At 46.1% G+C, this 21,557-nt stretch overlaps 1 protein-coding gene across 4 annotated transcripts; it reads right to left on the reverse strand.

Annotated features, from left to right (window-relative positions):
- Positions 1–445: 445 nt before the first annotated feature.
- Positions 446–14,959, reverse strand: LOC123395948 (protein FLX-like 3). Of its 4 annotated transcripts, XM_045090971.1 has the most exons (7): positions 14,640–14,856; positions 13,808–14,499; positions 13,553–13,698; positions 12,558–12,626; positions 8,336–8,415; positions 8,128–8,251; positions 446–1,241 (listed from the first exon to the last, which is right to left on the reverse strand). In XM_045090971.1, the coding sequence occupies exons 2-6, from the start codon at positions 14,473–14,475 to the stop codon at positions 8,171–8,173; spliced, it is 1,044 nt and encodes a 347-aa protein (XP_044946906.1). In that variant the 5' UTR covers positions 14,476–14,499; positions 14,640–14,856; the 3' UTR covers positions 446–1,241; positions 8,128–8,170. The 4 variants fall into 4 exon arrangements, with proteins under 4 accessions (XP_044946906.1, XP_044946908.1, XP_044946905.1 ...); XM_045090970.1 differs by lacking the exon at positions 446–1,241 and having other exon boundaries at positions 7,874–8,251; positions 14,640–14,959; XM_045090972.1 differs by lacking the exons at positions 446–1,241; positions 12,558–12,626 and having other exon boundaries at positions 7,874–8,251; positions 14,640–14,851.
- Positions 14,960–21,557: the final 6,598 nt, after the last annotated feature.

A 21,557-nucleotide genomic window follows, 5' to 3' on the forward strand; every position in this document is an offset into this window, starting at 1 on the left:
GACAAACGGGGTTCTGGAAGCAGATGGCGGAACCCACCGCACGCTCGAATTAAAAAAGACCAGACACGGTCGCTGACGCGTGGGCCCAACGATGACGACCGTCATAAATAATGTTAACCACGGTGGTTGGGGCGGACACCGAGGGGGGCGCGTGTCCACGCTGACGCATTTCAGTCCCAAATTTGGACCGGAAATGGATCGGCTCGAACGCGAAGGGACCCATTTTGACAATGGGTCGACGCGTTGGGACATCATTTTTGTCTACGCCGATCCAAACTGACTGTGACGGACGAAATGGATCGCCCCATTAAAGTTGCTCTAAGGGCATCTTTTTTTTTCCACCAGGAGTTCCAAGGCCAGGGTCTCTATTCATAGACAACTTTCTCAGCTGTAATCCAGAAATATGCTCCCAATGTGCACAACGGGTGACTTGCAGGATCTTCACTTTCAGTAAAACTCTTGAGCGGCAAAATCATGCTCATAACGAGTGACTTTGTCTATGTGTAGGTAGGTCCTGACAAGATGGCAATGCCTTACCAACATCATGATCATCAAAACAGCATAACGCGAGTCAAGGACTCTGAAATCATGTCTTCATTGCCTCCAGCCCATGCACGGAACAACTTATTTTATTCCCGACATCTTAAGCATCACACGGCTGTACTGACTTACACCTCACTGCTGGCCAAACTGGTGACTACATCCAAATGCAGCAACTGGAAGCATCATGGGTAGTCGCAGTTCAATCCACCAACTGACCTATACAATTTGCAGCACTCTTTTCAACTTGTCTGTGGAGAAAGGAAATTATCATGACAGTGACACAGAGGAGACTTCCAGACAACCAGAAAGTTCTATGGCACAAGCTCACTCTTCCCCCAAAACCACAACAAAACTTAATGCCTGCAAATGAACCCAATCGTCCACGCTCCCACATTCAAGACCTTCTAAGTGTTGCTAGGGCAGATGTTAAAGATCACTCTTGACTGTTTTAACCATTTCTCATATCGTATGATAATCCATGTCTTGATCTCTTTTCAGGAATGTCTAGAATGTCTAGAAAATCTGATACTCTAGAAGAGCGCAATTCTAGATGTATCAGTTAACTGGCATAGAACCTTCGGCATCAGAAAGGCAACAGTTATCCCCATTACCATATTTACTGTGTTCTGGCAGTGACAGCTCTTTCACGTGAAGGAATATATCTTCTCTAAGAGGAAAGGACCAACCGAGGATTCAACCTGTAAAGTAAACAACAGCGGTGTTAGACATTTGATCCCAAATAGAATATCATCTGAAGAGTTGTACATAACAGTAAATATATAAATAACACTAAATGCACAAAACAGTGAACATAAACACAAGAACAAGAATAAGAGAGAAACAGTACACTCCATGAAAAATTCACTGCCATGGACAAGCTAGAATCAGTTTGTATGGAGGGCTATATGAGTTGCCGTGGGTTTCAAAGGCAAGCAAGGACTATTTTCTCTACCTCGTCACTAATGGTTATAATCTACAATGCCAAAACCCTGACCCATAACAGATAAAAGTTGTTGAAGATCATAGCCGACAATCAGTACCCTCTTGCAAATCGTACATGTGCCCCCACAAGTTTAACTATGGGTGAAATTACAGGAAATGTAAAATGTCATTCTCGAGATATATCTGTATTCCTTCTTTGGTTCATGAAAGTAAAATATAAGGCGAAATTCTCAAAACAGAAAGCAAAATAACATTTGCCTAGAGATATGGGCATTTTTTCCTTCTGTAGCTCCGTTCATCAACAACTAATGTCCTTGCAATCATGGGAGAATAGCCACAACCCCCCTCGCTGTTTGGCCCTCCCGTGTCGCCCCGCGTGCGACGGGGAGGGCGACCACACCGCCGCCGCCAGAGGCCTCCTCCATCCCGCTCCTCTCCTCCCTCGCCGCCGCCACAGGGTGTGGCCAGGCAAAGCCTGGCCCGCGCGGCGCCGGCGGGGCGTTCTCGGCTCCTCGCGCGGTGGCCCCGATGCGGGACGGGGCGGCCCCGGCAGGATGCGGCGCTAGCGACGGGCGCAGCGACGCGGCGGCTCTCCGGCGCAGTCTCGGCGGCGGCAGTGCGTGGGTCGTGTGCCAGGCGGCGCGGTGGTGGGGAAGCATGGTCGTGGGGGCGGCTTCCCTCGGCTTCGATCTGGATCGGGCGGGGGAGGTGCCTGGCGGGCGGTGCGGGAGCGGACGCCGGGGGGCGGCCCCGGAGCGGTGGTGCGGAGCGGCGCGCTCAGCCATGACAGACTGTTGTGGAGGCGGGCGGCACAAGCTTGGCGGCGCAAGATGCGGGCGCGTGCGATGGCGTGCATGGCGGATCTGGCGCCCTCGGCGGCGCGGACGCGCCCCCGGCGTAGGGGGGTGCTGCAGGAGAGGGAATCCCCATGGCAGCGAAGGGGACGAGCGGGCGGGGCCCCGATCTGGATCTGGTGGTGCCCGAGTCTAGGTCACGGCGGCTTCGGAGATGTGGTGTTCGTCGAGGTCTGGCGGCCGCTAGGTACCATGGGGGTACCGACGGCTGCAGTTGTCTCGAGTGGTGTTGCAGTCGACGTTGGTGCAAGGCGGAGAGCGCGGGAAGAGGCTTGGAGGGCTAGCTGATGTCAATGCAGGATGATGTGCGGCTTAGGTGGTGTGGAACTTGGTGAAAACCATGTCTTGGCCTTGTTCCGTGACCAGCGATGGCGGCGGCTGTGGCCGTCGTTGACCTTCTTGGAGGCATCGTTGCTTGTTCTCCCACCCCTTCTGTGCGGATCTGGTCATTTTGGTCTCTCTGGAGGAAACATTGATCTGTGATCGGACGATGACGGCGCCTTGGTGTCGTATTCCCTCTTGAGGGCTTCGTTTTGGGAGCTTGGCATCGGTGACCGGGACCGGTGGACGGTGGTTGGTGTGGCGTCCAGACTTCTGTGGCAACGATGATGGTGGGAGCGATGTCGGCGACGCGGCAATGGTTGCGATAGTCGGCTCTTCTTCGGCGTGTTCACGGCTTTGCCTCGGTTTGTTTGTTGCAATGGAGTCGAAGCTGCGGCGGTGGGTCCTGCGGTATACGATGACTGGCTGCAGATAGCCCGTTCGGCAATCTTCCGTGGCGTCAGCCGTGCCTGGTTTTGTCCTTCAGAGTTCTTCGTCAGAGTCGGAGCTGCGTTGTTTGGCCGTAGGTCGACGAGTCGTCGATTAGGGTGGGCTTTGCCCTGAGTGTGTCAGTATATGGGAGTGGGCTAGGCCCTTGTTGTACCAGTTTTAGCCCAGTTTTCCGTGATTAACTGGGCAATTCTCTTCTGCTTATTTAATAGATGAGGCAATCTTTGCCTCCGTTTCAAAAAAAAACTAATGTCCTTGCAGTAGTAATCTTTGTTTATCTCTCTCAACATCTGACATGGAAATAGACGATAACAGTGCTTCTCTAAAACTAATGGGGTGACATTGAACAGAAATTAACCATGAACCTTTTATTGTTTCCTACTACACTCTTGAAGCAGTAAGCCAGTAACACTTGTTGCCCAATAGAACCTTTGCAACATATGATCTGTACAGTTAAATTGTCCTCGATTTCTCTCAGAGAACTCAAGTCACATCCCATCCACCAAAGAAGTGCCAACTTTTAATAAGACCAAGAACCTCAAGATAAAGATGCATGTGTGTGTATAGTCCAGGAGGGGGATTTAGAATCTAGAATCCTCGGATCATGTATAGTCTTATCAGATCCTGCTGGACTGTAGAATGGCAGAAGACATCTTGAATACAATTCAGATGAGATTGTGACTTCAATTATCCAAGTAGACATGCCTTGTAACAATACTTAGGAAACTACTATTGGTTCGCACCTGCCAAAATGCTAATAATATGTCCTAATTTCAGAAGATATTAAAGCCACATTCAGATAAGGTTATTGTGGCAATTAATCACCATATCCAGGACTGTCCACCAGAAATTAAACAATGCTCAAGCAGTGTTCATGAAAATGCTAGGCGCCAGATGAAAGTCAGACTGTCAGGCAATGGTCCAGGCGATTTCGTCCGAGGTTGAGCCGTGGAAGATGACAGTGCAAAGGCGCTTCGCAGTCTCCTGCTTCATATTAGGCCTCCTGATGTAGGGGGTGCGTAAGAGGGAGGGGGCCTGTCTTCTCCCTCTCCCTTTCTGTAGATTAGAGTAGCCTCATCTTTCCAGCTTCAGTGATCAAGCCTTTGTTTTTGGTTTGGTTTGGTTGTTGTACTTGGCGCCTTACCAGCATTCTTCTTAATACACAATGATGACACACATTTAGTTGTGTGATTCACAGAAAAAGATATTGCTTTGAGTGATCAGGAGAGGGGGGGTGGGTTAGCATCTACTCCGCCCTATGCACCACTAGGCAGCTGACTGTCTACAAAGGGGGATGGAGAGGACACCAAGAGCAAGGAAAGGGGAGGGAAAGTTGAGGGCATCAAACTCAACAGCGACAAGGAGCCTCACCCTCAAGGTCTTGCTTTCCTAGGATTTTACTTCCTCTTTAAATGGTTCAACTCAACCAGGACACTCAGATGAGTCAAAACTTCCCAATGAGCCTATACCGCCAGTCAGACCATCTTCCGCACCACCACTTAAATCAAACTCTTCTTGTGACCTTGTCTTCCTCCGGCCACAGATGTGGTGTGGCCTTACCTCTGAGCTGCAATGAGGCCACTACTGCACCTCAACACATGTCATACACAACTGTGCCTAGCTCGCACAGAACTTGGCTGACTTTAAGAACACTGGACTCATTATATTACTAACCAGGCTTCTCCAACACATGGCAATACTGATCCTATAGTAAAACTAATTGGGTTCCCCAGGGCTTACGGAATATCCAAATATAAAGATAGAAAATAAACATACTACTAGATTAATGAAGGTGCACTGTCAAGAATGAATGTTTAATTCAAAATAATATATACAGAGACTCAGCATAACTTCTGCCGCGGATGAAGAAACTACTTGCCTCATGTTTGGTAAGCCATCACCAGATTGCTTCGGTCATTTGGAAAGCTTCGGAATGATCTCCGCTATTTGACCCATCCCAGAATGATCTCCACAAGCTAGCAAAGCAAACATCTCCCACAGAACACAAGAGCCCAGCCTGTTAAGACTCAATATGGGCTGATGGACTTAACACAGGTAAGGGTAAATCCTTGTAAATCCATATAGTCCAAATGTTAACAAACTTCCCAAGGAACTTCTGCTCAATCGTCAAGTCTGCAATCTGCTTCAAGCGTTCTATGGCATCAAAGATCAAACTACCATCCACCTGATGTCACGAAGAAACACAGGAATGCTTTCCCCTTCTCACAAACTGAGAAATGTTTCCAGCACTAAGAACTCATTCAGTTCACGCACCATGCTCTCCAGCCAACTTCAGTCAACAAGATGACCCACCCCAGATTGATCTCCATAGGCAACACGCTAAAAAGTGCTCTTGTGAGCATGAGCTCACCTGCATCCTTTGATACAGTAAAATCCAAAAACAATATTTCAAAGACAAAAAAACAACTGATTTTTCTTTGCAACGAACATTGATGTCTATTTCATATGTGTGCAAATTTCTGTGATGGAATGACATTCATGGAGGTCCGGGCAAAAAAATCGATGCTCCAAAATGCTTTCAAAAACAGTCTTTTCGGAGCATTGAATTTTTTTTTTGGCACAGACCTCCACGAATGGCATTCCATCGCAAACATTTGTACGGATATGAAAAAATACATCAATGTTTGTTAGCAAAAAATAAGATTTTTTTGAACTTCTTTAGGTATTCTTTCGGATTTACTGCATCAAAGGTGCATGTGAGCACGTGCTAACAAACTCCATGTCCCTATTGTATCCCATAGAGCACCCAAATTCCACTCTATACATGGGATAATTAAGTCTAGCCTGTTGGAACTAAATGGACCTAATAGAGGTAAGCACATATCCATAATCAGTTTATCAGCTTAACTCTTTAACTAACTCCTACTCAAATCTGCACTGTGTTTCAAGCACCCCGTGGAAGAACACGTCAAACTTCTGTCTGCTGCTTTCACGCAAAACTCGGAGTGCTTTCCACTTCTCACAACCTGAGCAACATTTCCTGTACAAGGAGCTCAGACACCACTCTTAAGCCAACACCCATTAAAAATGAACACTGTTTTTGAGCATTAAAGTGAAGAATGCATCAAGATTCCACATGCAAGAACACTGCTATGGACAGCCTCTTGTATCAGAGCCGATCACCGTGGCTTTCACTCCAAGGAGAATCCTCCATGCTAAAATCTGGTAGGTGCTCATATCACAGACAGTGCGCTTCTTCGAAATCTTAGGTTCTCTTGGAGTTGTGTAGACCATCGAAATATGTTCCAGGGAGATCAAGGGTCATGGCCTTCATCAAATATGGTTCAGACCATGATGCCGCACAAGCTTTCAGGAGGTTGCCAGGCCGATGAATCTACAACTGCTTCTCCCAATTGATATCAGAAGGTTATCTTCTACAACGAACACTGTAGTGATTTCCTTAGTCAGAAAACACTGTAGTGTGTCTGCTAGTCAGAAAAAACACGGTGGTGCTTCCATGTTCTCCACCTGAGCGAAATCTTTCAAATCTAAGAGCTCATAAAGTTCAGGCATGGTACTCTGAATTATATCCATAATCCATTAGATGTTACTAGATCAGTCCAATTGTAGTAAACTGGACTGCTGATTGATGTCTGGAAGCTGGAGATACAAGTGTGTTAACTTAGCAGCTAACACATCAGCCACGTAAAGAGCTAACCATGTGGGTAATTGGCCAACAATAGCAATCATGTCCCAGCCTTACTCAGCTCCTAGATCAACTTCTTCATGTGCAAGAAATTGTCCAATGCTGACATCTAGTATCTAACAAGTGATAACTGATAAGTCTCTGAATAGCCACATTCTTCTCTAATATTTTGCAAGAGAACAGATCCACCTAAAGGCTTCATGCACCAGACAGACGGTCCAAAATATGCTAGAAAGTAACCAGACTAATACCGTAAAAGCTTAATTAGAACTTACGCAAATGGCCAGAGCAAGAATTTTCTAATCAAGCTCGCACAAGGTCTGGAAGTTTGAATTCCTCACAACGACCAAAATAAGCATCAAGATAAATGTAAACTAAAAAACTGATGATGCAAATACCTGGTGCAAACCAATTCAGATGAGACAGCTCATGCTGTTGAACAACCGTTTAGTTTAACAGCATAACTTACTACACATAAGTTCAAAAACAAAAAGAAACGGAATTATGGTCCTAGATAATATATAGACTTGTCCACACTATTATGGTTTTAGAGATTTAAGGAGGTAAGATTAGTTCTCTACTTCTCTTACAGCAAACATCACTTACTGGTCCCTATCTGCTGATAACAGCATTGGATCCACTAATATGCAGCAGTTGACATGAATCTAGTCAAACATATAATCACTACTTCAGACAACTTCGACCTATGTAAACCTAGACACAGAAGATATGGTCAGTGAGGAGAGATGTCACATAACCAGAAGACTTCAGTTTTTACAGAAAATCTGCAGCACGAGCCTGAATAATTTGCTAATTATATAAACACTTAAAACCACCTTAGCATTAAGTGACTAACATCCTCACCATAGTTTAACATGAGAGAAACCTACACTTGGTTATCACCAAGAGTGAATTTTACGCACATGTACTACATGCACTATCTGTATCATCTCACATTGCTCATTAATTCATTGGGTAACCGCATGATGGAAGTTATCTGTAAATACACACATTCAAAGTTCAGCAGTTAGACACCCACTGCTTCACATTAAATCAGAAAACGTGCTCTATATGTGACACGATTAAGTCACTCTGATTTTCCAAAGTCGAAGCCACGTTCAAATAATTGCTAGTCATGGTCATAGTCATAGATCAATCTAACAAGGAAACCTGGATATCCTAGTAACATGCAGAAATCTGGAGCCAATATGTAAATAGTAACAGGATACTGCCAGCACAAATATTATCAACTAACACAGAAAGTATAATTATTCAAAGCATAAAGAAGTCTAGAACACAAACAAGTAGGTAGATAAGATATTCTAAACCATGTGATATGATAATTAACACCTAGAAGGTGATTCTTTCTCCCAGGAATGTAGCAGCTGGGCTCTTAGCGGTACTGGAAACGGTTCTTATCATATGTGCCCCACGAAGATTCAGGAGGGTGTGAAGGACCTTTCTCAGAAACTCCCTGATAACAAAACAGTACATTTTGAATAAAATATAAAATAAAGAATGAAACTGTCTAAGATTGTCCTGTTTTAAAAGATCATACCGCGTGTATATTGTATTTATCTCCATATTGAGTAGGAAAGGTAGCTTCAGGACTGCCCAGCTTCATCCCATGTGCTCCACCTTAGAGAGCAGGTAAGCATAGCACCATGAGAGCGAATTATTTTCTTTGTTCCACGAATATAAATTGTTAATGGCAATGCATCCAACGATGCTGATAAAGAGGTAATATTCAGGTAGTCTAGCCTAAGAGAAACAACATCTAGGATAACTCTGTTATGCTTATGTTATAAAGATGATGTATGCTCTCAATGTTGACAAGGAACACTCCTGCTTTTGCTTTGTGGGTGGTATGGTATTAGAATTTATATATATTTATTGGTCCATTATCTTTACTAGTTAAGGGGAGTCTGCTGTCAACCTCCCCTCCTGCGCTCCCCTTCCGGTACACTTTCTAACCACGCACGCATATTAGCAGAACACTAGCAAAAAAAAATCCCACGCATGATTAAACGACTCGGGGAAAAGGAAACTGCCGCAACCGACGCATAGACATCCCCCCCAAGCCCCCACACACACACCATCTCCTCCCAACCCTCTCTAAGGATCCGGTCTCTCTCCCAAGAAAAGTTATTGCCGCCGAGGCGACCGTGTCGCATTTGCCCTTTCGTCCCCCCGGTCGCAATCTCTATAGGCGGTCAAGATGCCCACAATGACCATCATGGCCTAATGCCCTTTTGGAACCCGTCTGTTGGCAGCACTGGCCCATCTTCTAGTGCTGGATGCAGCGGCCATGGCGAAGGACAAGTATTCACCGTACACCAACTGACCAACACCATCACCGGCTTGCAAGGGGCCCATCGACTGTTGTCGTAGCCTTCAAGTCGGCCTTGGAGAAGACCTAGAAAGGCGGCCTTGGAGAAGTCCTAGAAAGTCCAAGTGGGTGCACAGTGGCTGCGACAAGGGCCATCATGAGCAACATCACTTCAATCACCATGGAGCGAACCGATGGGATCGAGCGTAAGTATGTGGAAATGGAACATAAGTACTCATGGTATCCACTTTATAAGATTGGGTGAATTTTGGCGGTGGACAGTGATAATGCGGGGAAGCTTTAGTTTGGAGCTTGCTGGTGATTCTCTGGGTAGCCTTGCTGGTTCTGAATCCAAAGTGCACGATAGTCCCAAAGAGTTTGACTCTTTGAATCAGAGGAAAACAAGGCTGGCATTAGCCCCCACAAGCACTTTGCCTGCACGTGGTAATATTTTCTGAACCATGAGAAATTACAAGGATTTCACATACAACGTATGCTCGACATCTCCATACTGGAGATTTCTACCGCGTTGTTTGTCACTGCAATTTGATTTTTCTTTCTTCTGTAGCAATGCATTGCACTTAAATCTATAGAAGAACAACATTAGTGTTGAAAGCTCTTGGTTTCCCCAGGTACACTCGGATATATATTGCTACAGGTGAAACTACGATGGTGAAAAAAGATTAACTGCATCGAATAAAGAGTCCCTAACACTCAACCCAAATGGCAGCCCTGGACCATCTTGTTTCTGTCGTACGTGATGTTTTTATTTCCTGTACTAATGGAAACATGGCTAAAGTTGTTGAAGGACACCCGCATGCATGTCTATTTCTGACCTTCATAATATGAATTAATGAATATCATTTCTTCTTGCTACCATGTGTATACCCTATTAGAACAATGGTTGCCAGGTTTCCGGATCGGCCAGGACGAGGGTCAAACGTGGCTAAATCAATGGATCGCAAGGGGTAGTCTTCGGGCCAACAATTTGGGTCACGGGACATGATCCCGGATTGGCGGCACATGATTGTATAATACTGATTATTAAGTATAAAAGTAGGCACATCTTTAAAGAAAACAAATATTACACAGCTGCCCACTTAGGCCCGTTAACCCTTCTTACATGACCTAACTAAAGTGTGAGTTCCCTTCTCCACCGCCACCACTTCCTTCGTTTTCATTTTGCCTGTTGGCTGTTGCACATCGCTGCCGCCGCTACCACACTGTTGTCTTTCCATGGCAACTCCTTTACTCCTTTGCCTCATCAATTCATTACATCTCTATATCCTCCAGTGGCGGACATGGTGATGAAGAACTGCAGCAATAATGGAAGCCCGACGATGGGGGCGGGCGGAGGCACGAGTCCGACAATGTTCTCTTTATATTGATTTATTACTTCCCAACATCTCTTCTCAGTTCTCACTTCTGCCTCTCTCCCCACCGGGGTCACCCAACGGTGTTCGAGATCGTGTCCCGGCCATCGATCCATGTGGACCTCGGAGTCAATCCCGACCCTCAATTTGGGTCAACGAACCTGGAGCGTGGAACACGGCACCGTCACGCGATCTGGGCTACTATGATTAGGACATGGTTAGCTGGGTGGACCGTGAGAAGAAAATAGATATGTGTGTGCACGCACAAGGCTGTAGTGTATAGCTCTCATGTAGATGTATATGTTTGTTTTGAAGAATCACGACTAATGAGCAAGAATGAACCCAGCAAAATAAACACCCGAGGTTAAAATGAAAATTTTACATGATGCAAATGTAGGTTAATGGGCTTCCACTTAACTATACAGTTTGATACAAACAAACTTGTTTGGTCAGCAAGAAAAAAATTAGTTATGTTCATGTGGTTACTTCAATTTTTTGATTTGGATATACTTTTTGCTGCTAGATAGCAAAGCAGAACAGATAGTGGAATGAGATGTTGCTCATGTTGACGCAGAGTTGGGACCACTTTTAGCACCGAGGTCGGAGAAACAAGGGGAAGTATAGTGCCACTGGATAGATTTGGTGGCTGAATTTCATGATAGTGCTAGAAGCTGTGCATTACAAGCTCCGAAGAAAGAATTAATGCTTGTTCTGTTCTCATGGTGAAAACCGCTCTGCTTCATACAATCAGGTTGTTATGTCAGATTATATTCAGATGGCAAGCATGAAAACAGAATTAGTTCTTACGGTGATTACTTGATTTAAGCCAAGGCACTACATCACTCGTTTTGGAATTGTTATCAGTATTTGACATGTTTGATACTCCATTTCCTTTGATGGTATGTGTTAAGCTTCATGCACTAGCCAACACAACCAAAAGTCCGAACTGATGGAAAGGGCAGAGCAATCCACATATACTGTAACACCCCCTCTCACGTGTGACGGGGAAGACAAGTCAACACATGCAACCGGAAGAGAGCGACGGCGCCGCGAAACTCACGTATGACTCAAGAGGCCTCTAAGTGAACACAAAGGGGGGCTACCAGCAATTTTTAATAAATTGCGAAAACCAGGACTTGAACTCAAGACCTTATCTCTGATACCATGTTAAGCTTCATGCACTAGCCAGCGCAACCAAAAGTCCGAACTGATGGAAAGGGCAGTGCAATCCACATATGCTGTAACACCCCCTCTCACGTGTGACATGAAAAGTCAACACATGAATAGACTCAGAGGTAGGGCTCAAGAGGCCGATACATGGACACAAAGGGGGGCAGGAGCAATTTTTATAATAAATTGCTGGTTGTGTAACAGTATGAAGCTACACCAGACAGTTATGTATGTATTTCTCTTGCGGCAAAGTGGAATCTCAATGTTTTTGGAACACTATCTAACTATTATTTCTATACACATGAATTCAAGTCATATGGTGGAAGAGACGCAGGTGGCATGAGGTGTTCGTCATATGGTGGAAGCAAGTGTAAGGTGATATTATTGCAACGGTCATAAGCCGCATACGACGCACACATCATGAATGATGTTTTAACTAATTTAACTTCACCTCAGTTTATTATTCTGTGGCAATGCACGGGCATTAAAGTAGTACCCCCTCCGTCCTAAAATAAGTGACTCAAAAGTGACTCAACTTTGTACTAAAATTAGTACAAAGTTGAGTCACTTTTGAGTCACTTATTTTAGGACGGAGGGAGTACAAAGTAAATGTTGAGGAAGGTAGAAGGTCAACTGCTAAAAGATCAGGTTGTGGCCAGATTAAATCTCATTGATTCATTTCGTGAGGCTGATATTTAACATGCTGTCTTCTTATTAGTGTGTCGGGGGTGCTAATGCCCTTGGTCTCATTAGTTTTTAAAGCATGTAGGTGAGCTGCAGGATACCTGATAATATCCTACTAACAGAAAATAACATGATTTCCTTCCATACCAGCAGTAAAGAGAAAACATCCACACATGCATTTTGGACACATACTAAGTATAAAACTCTTCTTAAAATTTGTATACCCAGAAAGACTGGCAAACTCGAAAAGGGTCCAGCATATGGACTGAAGAACCTCCACGTACCCAGAAAGACTGTATGTAGTTATAATGTAAATATCACCTTGTCAGATATAAAAAAAACAAATTTCTATTAAAAATGGAAATGTGGAAGATCTTGCTCAAACTGAAAATAACCAATCGTAAATCAACACATTTCAACTCAAAATTCCCTATATATTGGGAGCCATTTCAACGTAGGGTAGTAGTCAGTGGGCATAAGAAACTGCCGCATAGAGTTAGACCCCGGACCATGTGATAGTCAGCGGCTTAAATGAGTCCAAGATGGCTACAACTTTCCTAGCCCTGCCCAGGAGTTAGGCCTTTTGAATTTAAATGAGTGTGTGCCTATATTACGAGGTAGTGAATGTGCGAATTAAGAAAGCATTAAAGTATAAGACATATTCGACACGGTATATCATATCACCTGTGTTGCAATCTATCCCCATTGTAAAGCAGGCAATCTATCAACATAGGGCAAGGAAGAAAATAGAATGGCCTTTTGCCCTCCCCCCGTCTCATTTGCAACAGTGGCACACAAGCACCATCTTTGTCATCCTGAATTTCCCATAGCAGATAGCACCGATCACGCCAAGCAGAGAAGCTGCCCCCCTCCCTCCCTCCCCAAGGCAGACAACTATTTGCAACGTGTCAAAAGTTCACAACGCCACACATAATATGTTCAGTAGTAGCATCAATGTGTTTCCAATATTAATTGACAACTAGCATATCCTTTAGTCGTAACAAACAAAAGAAGTATGTCTGCTGTCCTGTTTCTTAGAAACACATGCAAAGTGCTGGCAGATAGCAGACTCCTAACTCAGGATTGCTGATAATACTCAACCCTACCATACCGCGCATGTACAATTTTAAATCCAGAAAAATATGTCACTGGAAAAAGGGAACTATGTAGAATGGATAACTGAAATTTACAAACACTGTAGGCGATCCCAATAACATACCTGTGCCCCATGGTCTGCCATCAAAACTAGCTAATTCGGCCCGCATTTGTTGAATTTCTTGTGCCATCGAAATCATACTCTTCTCCATTGCTTTCCTTTGTTCCACCAACTCAAAGTTCCCCTTCTGCTCCAACTCACATGTATTCCTGCAAATAATACAATCACAGAAACCAATGATACTCGAAGTTTCCAGTCCCCAAACTATTTACTGGGATAACTGAGAGTCAAGTCCAGATAAAGAGATGGTGTGCGTACCTTGCATGAGTAAGTTCCAGTTGAAGGCCCTCAATCTCTGCTTTCAAAATAGGTAACTGTTGTTTATCAGATCTCTCCCTACTCAGCTCCTGCATGAGTGATGCAGCCTTTGCAGAGAGTTCTTTCCTAACAGCAAGGAGCTTCTCTATTTCACCACGAAGATGCATAACCTCATCTCTCAAAGGCTCATTTGATCTAAGTTCAGCTTCAAGCTTCCTTCTCTTGTCAACGAGCTCGCTGATATAAGCTTCCTTCTTGACATTAATCTCTGCGATGATCAAGTTCAGGTGACGGACCTCCTCCTTTCCAGCTTGCAACTCCCTGTGCAACTCCATTCGTTCCTCAGCTAAAGCATGACGATCAGCCATAAGCCTGCGGAATTCAACCTCGTGCAACTGAATTTCTTCCTCTAGAGCATCCGGGTGAGAGCGAGCCACCCTCACGAGCGGCCTTTCGTGAATCTCAGGGTAAGCTCTACGATCCTCAATCACACGAACTGCAGGATAGGCTCTGCAATCTTCGACTACACGGATCTCATGATGGCCCCTACGATCATCAACCACACGGATACCAGGATGATGACCCCTGCGATCCTCAGCCACACGGGGGTCAACATAGCCCCTTCCATCTTCGACAAAACGGCGCGGCAGGCGATCTCTTCCTGACATGATGATGCTAGGTATCCTGATGGCCTGAAAGCAGCACAGAAAATGAACATCGAACCAATGTAAATCCACCTCTGCCACCAAACCAAAAGCGGATCTAGATGGCAATTTTTGGAGAATAGTTAGCTTGGGATTAAGTAATCGCTGGATGATCCAAACGCTCGTACCTTCAGAAACCAATGCCCAAGGTTTCGGACGGGGTGTATACGGCAGGGACGTGACGAGGTGGAATGGGAACGGCGATGGTAGCGGCGACGCGCGTGAGAGGGGTTAGGGTTTCGGCCGTGAGGCGTCGGCGGCGACGCTCGGCAGCAGCTCGGGGAAGATTTTTATTGAGCCGGGATTGGGGCTGTGGTAGGTCACACCAAGATTCGCTCCGTTGTGTCCGTTTTAGTGAAAACGAACATAAAAATCTGATCGTGTGCGCTCGTTTTTTGATGGAAACGAACATAAAAGTCGAACCACTTACGAATCCAAACGGATGCACAAAAGTTTTTTTTTCGCTGTATCACTTATTCTCGATTCAAATTTAAACCTTGGGCAACGCACGCAACGCTCGAGTACTCATTTTCATGGTTCGCTCGTCGACGCACGCAACGCTCGCGTACTCATTTTCATGGTTCGCTCGTCGACGCACAGTCACACAATCCCTCCCCTTTTCCCAAAATACTCCCGCCCGCTCGAGTTCCATGCCGCTCGCCATGAACGATGATGCGCCCACCCTCGACATTGTCGCCGAACTAGCCTCCCTAGCCTTCTTCAGCTTCGCATGCGTCGTCACCTCTAACGGGAAGCCCCCGCCGCCCGCAAGATGTCGGCGCCCAAGTAGAAGGTGACGCTGAAGGAGTGACCCGTGCAGTCGGCTAAGAGGAAGGAGCAGAGGCATGCACAGGAATGCAAGCTCGAAGACGAATCCGTCGCTGCCATGGCCACCTCTGCACAGCAAGAGAAAACCAATGTCAAAGTCGTTGCGGCGACGAGGAAGGCGTTGATCTACATTAGGTGAAACCCTAGTCAGCACAGGCTAAACAACGCCGCCGTCGTGGCCACGACCAGCACGAGCTCAATGGTCTTTCCTCGTGTGGCACTACCAGAGTCGTCGTGCACGTCTACCACGCCATCAATTGTCGGTTTCCATCCTTATTTGCAAGCCTCTCGTTTCTCTAGGGAATGCTCGTCGAATGTGAGCATGGTGGCGTCGGCCACGCTTGCGTCCATGGCCATTGATATCAACTTCACACGTATGGCAGGTGGATCATCCTCGGAGGTCAACGGAAACGCCCACAGGAGCCCCCAGCTGGCATGCTTCCGGGTGTTCGCAACATGTTTGATAGAATGCTAGCCACGGACGACGACTGACAACCGTTTCATCATTGAGAACATCATCTTCAAAGGTGGTGCGAGTGTCGCTGCCTTCTATCCCCAGGAGACGCAAAGCCAAGAAGACTAAAACCCTTTCATGTCTGACACCTTTGAGCATGGTGGCATGGTCGACCCCTTAATGCAAGGCCAAGATGGCATTGATGGTACCTTCCCAATCGTCCATGAGTTACTGGAGGACTATGACTTAGAAGAAGAAGACGAAGTGGACAACGATGGAGCGGCTTTGTTCATAGACGAGCTTTCCAATCAAGGCAATGCAAACAAGAAGCGCAAAAGCAAGTGGGAGAAGGCATACACAAACGATGAAGGCAAGCTCATTTGTGAATGTTGGAGAGACATTGAACAAGACCCCAAGATCGGCGTCGAGCAAAAGGCATCTGCCTTTTGGCTACTATTCATCGCGAATTCCATGAACGCAAGAAGTTTGCACCATACCAAATGGAGAGCAAGCGCGGGTGGGTGTCCGTCTCAAAGCATTGGAGGGTGATACAACATGAGTGCAACAAGTTTTTGTGCCACCCTTGGGAGCATCGAGTGACGTCTCGTAAGCGGACTCGACATGAAAGACATGGTACACACACGCGCATCTTCATTTTCATTGTGCTTCCATGACCATTTGCCACACACACGGAAGTGACGGTAGTTCAAGCTCTGGCGAGGGCGACGGGCATGCGAGGCAGGCGAGGTCGGGGTGGCTGGGAACGGGCGCGGGGCGTCTAGGGGAACCGAATCCAGGCATCGGACGGCGAGCTGGATGCTCATATCCACGTGAAGGGCGACGACAGAGGGGCTACATGGTGCTGGTGAAAGCACAACTTCTCCCTAAAGTGGTTTTGGTAATTAATAACAACATATGTGTCATTGATCTAATGATTCTATCTAGTATATTTCAGGAAAAGTTCGATGATGCAATGGCTAAGGATTGTGAGGAGAACCCCTAGATGCAAGCAACATCTATTGGCAACAAGCTTGAAGACTCTACATTTTACATTTCGTGAGAAATCACATTTGAGTCCATAGAAAAGTCAGTACTATTAAAAGGGGATGAGGTGACTATGATGATCTGGTTGCTCAAGTGCTTAGAGATAGCCACGAAAAGTACTCATGAAATTCTTCCACAAATATTTTGTCAAAATCCGCAAAATCCAAAATTCAGTGCCACAAACTTTCCGTTCGGCCCTGCTGAGTTTTCCACCAGACAGATCCTATGCCAAACCCTGGCATCTCGGTGCCACCAACATTCCATTCGGTGCAACCGAAATCAGTGACCAACTTTCTGGTTAGCCATTTTCAAGAATTGAAAATTATGAGTTTTGGAAATCGTTCTCACTAAGATTTGGAAACTTCCATAACACCCATATCGGTACCATTGAGATTTATATATCGGTCTCATCGAAAAGACAAAAATTGCCACATTTTGCACTAGTCGGTGCCACCGAGTTTCACTTCGGTATCACCGAGTTGGGCAATAATGTTGTAACGGTTGAATTTTTTGATATGCCCATGTATACCCCTCAACCATCTCTCATTTGTAGAGGAAGCACTCAGAACACACATACACTTGCCATGTCCATTTTTCTGAGAGATGGTTACCTACTCATGTGTTGAGATCAAGATATTCCAATCCTACCATTTGAATCTTGATTTCTAGACTCCCCAAATTGCTTTCCACCCAATCAATATGTTCTACCCAAGCCAAATCTATGGGGGTTGATTGAATGTTGAGGAGACTATCTTTTGAAGCACAAGAGCAAGGAGTTCATCATACTACCACATCTATTACCTTTTGAAGAGTGTTGTCTCCTAGGTTGGTTAGGTGTCGCTTGAGAGCCTCCTCCTTTGTGTTGTGGAGTTGAACCAAGAAGTTTGTAAGGGCAAGGAGGTCGCCTACTTCGTGAAGATCTACCTCGAGTGAGGCTAGTCCTTCGTGGATGTAAACTGTGATGGAATCGCTAAGGTTGCTTACCGTGGACCCTTTGTGGGTTGATCCTCTATGGACTCTCGCGGTCGTTAACCTCCGTGGGTTGAAGTCTCCATCAACGTGGGTGTACGTTAGCATCACCTATCGAAAACCACGACAAAAATCATTGTGTCAATCTTTGCATTTGATCTTCATATCCTTGTCCTCTATTTACATGTGCATGTCTTTACTTTCCGCTGCTATACTCTTAGACTTGCATGTGCACGGTGTGCTTGTCTTGTGACAATTGCTAAAACTTGCCCACAACTAAAATTGGGAAAAGGCTAATTTTTATTTGGTCAAGTAGTCTAATCACCCCCCCCCTCTAAACATACTTCGGATCCTACAAGTGGTATCAGAGCCAGGTTCCATTGCATTGGTTTCACAACGTAGGATAGTACGGTGTCCAGTGAGGGAAATATCACCGTAGAGGTCCATACTTTGATGGTACAAACTTTGTTAGTTGGAAGCATAATATGAAAATGCATATCTTGCTCATAACCTGACACGCCCAAAATGCGACCCTATCCTCAATTTGGCACGAAGGCCTCGTCAGGGATAGAAGTGCATCTTGTCGTGTCGCAAGAATGGATATCATTACAAGTACATGTACTGAAAAGAAGATATATATATAGAGAGTTGGCTTACACTCGCCACAAGCTACATCAGAGTCACAACAGTACAATACATAATCATCATGAAGAAGAGCAGGGTCCGACTACGGACGAAAACAAACAAGAAAAGAAGAACGACGTCCATCCTTTCTATCCCAGGCTGCCAGCCTGGAACCCATCCTAGATCGATGAAGACGACGAAGAAGAAGCAACTCCAAATGAACAATCAACGCGCTCACGTCAAGTAACCTTTACTTGTACCTGCAACTGGTGTTGTAGTAATCTGTGAGACACAGGGGACTCAGCAATCTCATTTCCAAAGGTATCAAGACTAGCAAAGCTTAATGGGTGAGGTATGGTTAAGTGGTGAGGTTGCAGCAGCGGCTAAGCATGTATGAGGTGGCTAACTTACGAGTACAAGAAATAAGAGGGGGAAGATCTACGCATAACGGACGTGAACTACTCATGATCAAATGAATGATCCTGAACACCTACCTACGTCAGACATAACCCCACCGTGTCCTCGATCGGAGAAGGAACTCACGAAAGAGACAGTCACGGTTACGCACACAGTTGGCAAGTTTTAATTAAGTTAACTTCGAGTTATCTAGAACCAGTGTTAAACAAAGTTTCCACGTTGCCACATAACCGCGGGCACGACTTTCTGAAAAGATTTAACCCTGGAGAGGTGCTCCAACTAGTCCATCACAAATTACCACAAGCCGCATAGAAATCCTCGATCACGACACTTGCGATCTCGTCGGATCCCTTAGTGGAAAACCTCAACTCTGAGATTACCCAAAGCATCACCGGAATCCCGATGCACAAGATATCTCGTCAAAGGTAAAACTAATCCACCAAGGCCGTCCGACGTGTACCTCGTTCTCAGGACACGACGGATGAGCGATGGTTACCACACCAAACGTCGAGTTGCCCTGGGTAGCATTAATAAGCTGCTCTGTTTTGGACCAACACTCATGAGGAGCACTGGCCGGGGGGTTGATTAAATTATCCTCGGGGTCCGGAAAGTCCCTATCCAATTTTATTAGGTGATTAGGCAAATGTAGTACCAATGTTGGGCCTTGCCAGACCAGCTTTAATCTAAAACGAATTATCAAGGGGGTCCCCATAACAACCCCGATCGTGTTAGGAGCGCTCAATTATGGAACATAACACCGGTAGCCGAAACTAAGGGGGCAAAGGTGGAACAAAACACCAGGCTAGAAAGGCCGAGCCTTCCACCTTTTACCAAGTATATATGTGCATTAAATTAAATATCATTTAATATGGTGATATAACAAGGAACCCATGCTTTCACATGGAAGCATCTGCACCTGCAACTAGCAACGCTAACACAGGGTTAAGCAAGCAGTAACATAGCCAAATCAGTGGTTTGCTAGGTTGAACAGGTTGAAGGTTTTCATGGCATTGTTGAGAGGCTGATATTTAACATGTGGTAGGCAACGAGACATAAACGGTAGCAACGGTAAAACTAGCATGGCAATGATAGTAATGGTATCTGGGGAAATTGTCATCTTGCACACTATTTCAGACTTGGTGAAAATAACACTTCATGGAAGTGCAGTTTTCGATCTGAAGCCATATTGACAGCAGCAAAACCTATAGCTACAGGACTCCAAATGGCATGAAAATTTACAGCATGCTAGAAAAACACAAGGGGTACAACTAACTCCATTGGACCAACCTCAAAAGAGCTACAGATCAAAAGACACAAGCAAGACAAGACAACAACAAAATATTACAGATTCCAGACTTAGAAATATTTCAGCACCTCCAAATCAGCACTATTCCTAGCAACTTGAGAGCAAGCAAACCACACCTAAACATGCATTTCTATTGCAACTAAAAATACCAGGGGCTAGACAAAACATCAAAGAACAAGTTCCTAGTTGACAACTCCGACAAACGAAGCACGGAATAAATCCTACGAATTAAACAAAAGGGCATCACGGCAAAAAATCGTGCGAACTAACTTGCTCAAAAGTTAAAAATAATTGCACAAAAAAATCCATGGGATTTTTCTACCCCGGAAACATATAAAATATGTGGGGTTGCAACACAAAAATAATGCCACACATAAATGCGAGATAATTACCTTTACACGAGAAAATAAACTACCGGCAATCCCTACATGCAAAAATACCAATGACCGCTCTAAAATACAAGGAATAATGGTCCCTAAAACATAGGCATTTTACCTAAGGCACTCGAGCAATCCGGACCGCCAGAAAAATAAATACGAGACGTTCCCCTATTGGGACAGCACGCTAAACTAGGCGTTCGACACGTAAAACTACGTCAAATAATTATGCAAGTGGTAAAAACGGATTCTACACGAGAAACTATGCGAAAACCATATAATACACGTTCCGATCCGACTTACGGATTAAAATATACACGCATTTTAAAATCCTCTATTTTCCTGAAAATTCTAAACTCACACGAAAAGAAATGCCAAAAAAATACTACGGGTCGGAACTACTGGCGCTAGATGCTATCTTGCGCCACGGGCGAGGGTTATACGAGGGGAGGCCTCACCTCGCGGGCCTTGGCCCGGCTCGTGGAGGAGGTTGAGGGCGGTGCGGCGCTGGCTGGGTCGGCCCACGCGGACGAGGAGGCGGCAGGCACTCGCTCGGTCTCCTCGTCCCCTCGACCAGGAGGCCACGACGGCGCGGGCAGGGTTGGGCACCGACGGGAGCCGTTGCAGGGGGAGGCTAAGGCGACGGGAGGAGGCGGATCTGGCCGGACCTCGCCGGATCCGACCGCCGGCGGGGTGAGGCAGCTACGCGGCGACGGGAGGAACGGGGACCCTGGCGGCGGGGTTGCAGCGGCGTGGCTCGACGGGAGCAGGGACTCCGGCAGGTGGACCTGACAGAGGACGGCGCGGGGCTCCGGCGACCGGGGCTCGCCGGACGGCGTAGGTCGAGGCGGTAGGCGGCCCGGGACGGCGCGGCGCGAGGGGGCGGCCTGGCCTGCGGTGGCGCACCGGCCAGGGCGGGCGGCGGCGGTTGCCTCGGGCCGGATCGGGCGCGGGCGGGCTGGATCTGGGCCCACGCGGGCTGCGGCGGCTGGCTGCATGGAGTGAGGAGGAGAGGTTGCGAGGTGGC

Source organism: Hordeum vulgare, chromosome 5H (genome assembly GCF_904849725.1).
Source record: "Hordeum vulgare subsp. vulgare chromosome 5H, MorexV3_pseudomolecules_assembly, whole genome shotgun sequence".
Lineage (NCBI taxonomy): Eukaryota > Viridiplantae > Streptophyta > Magnoliopsida > Poales > Poaceae > Hordeum > Hordeum vulgare.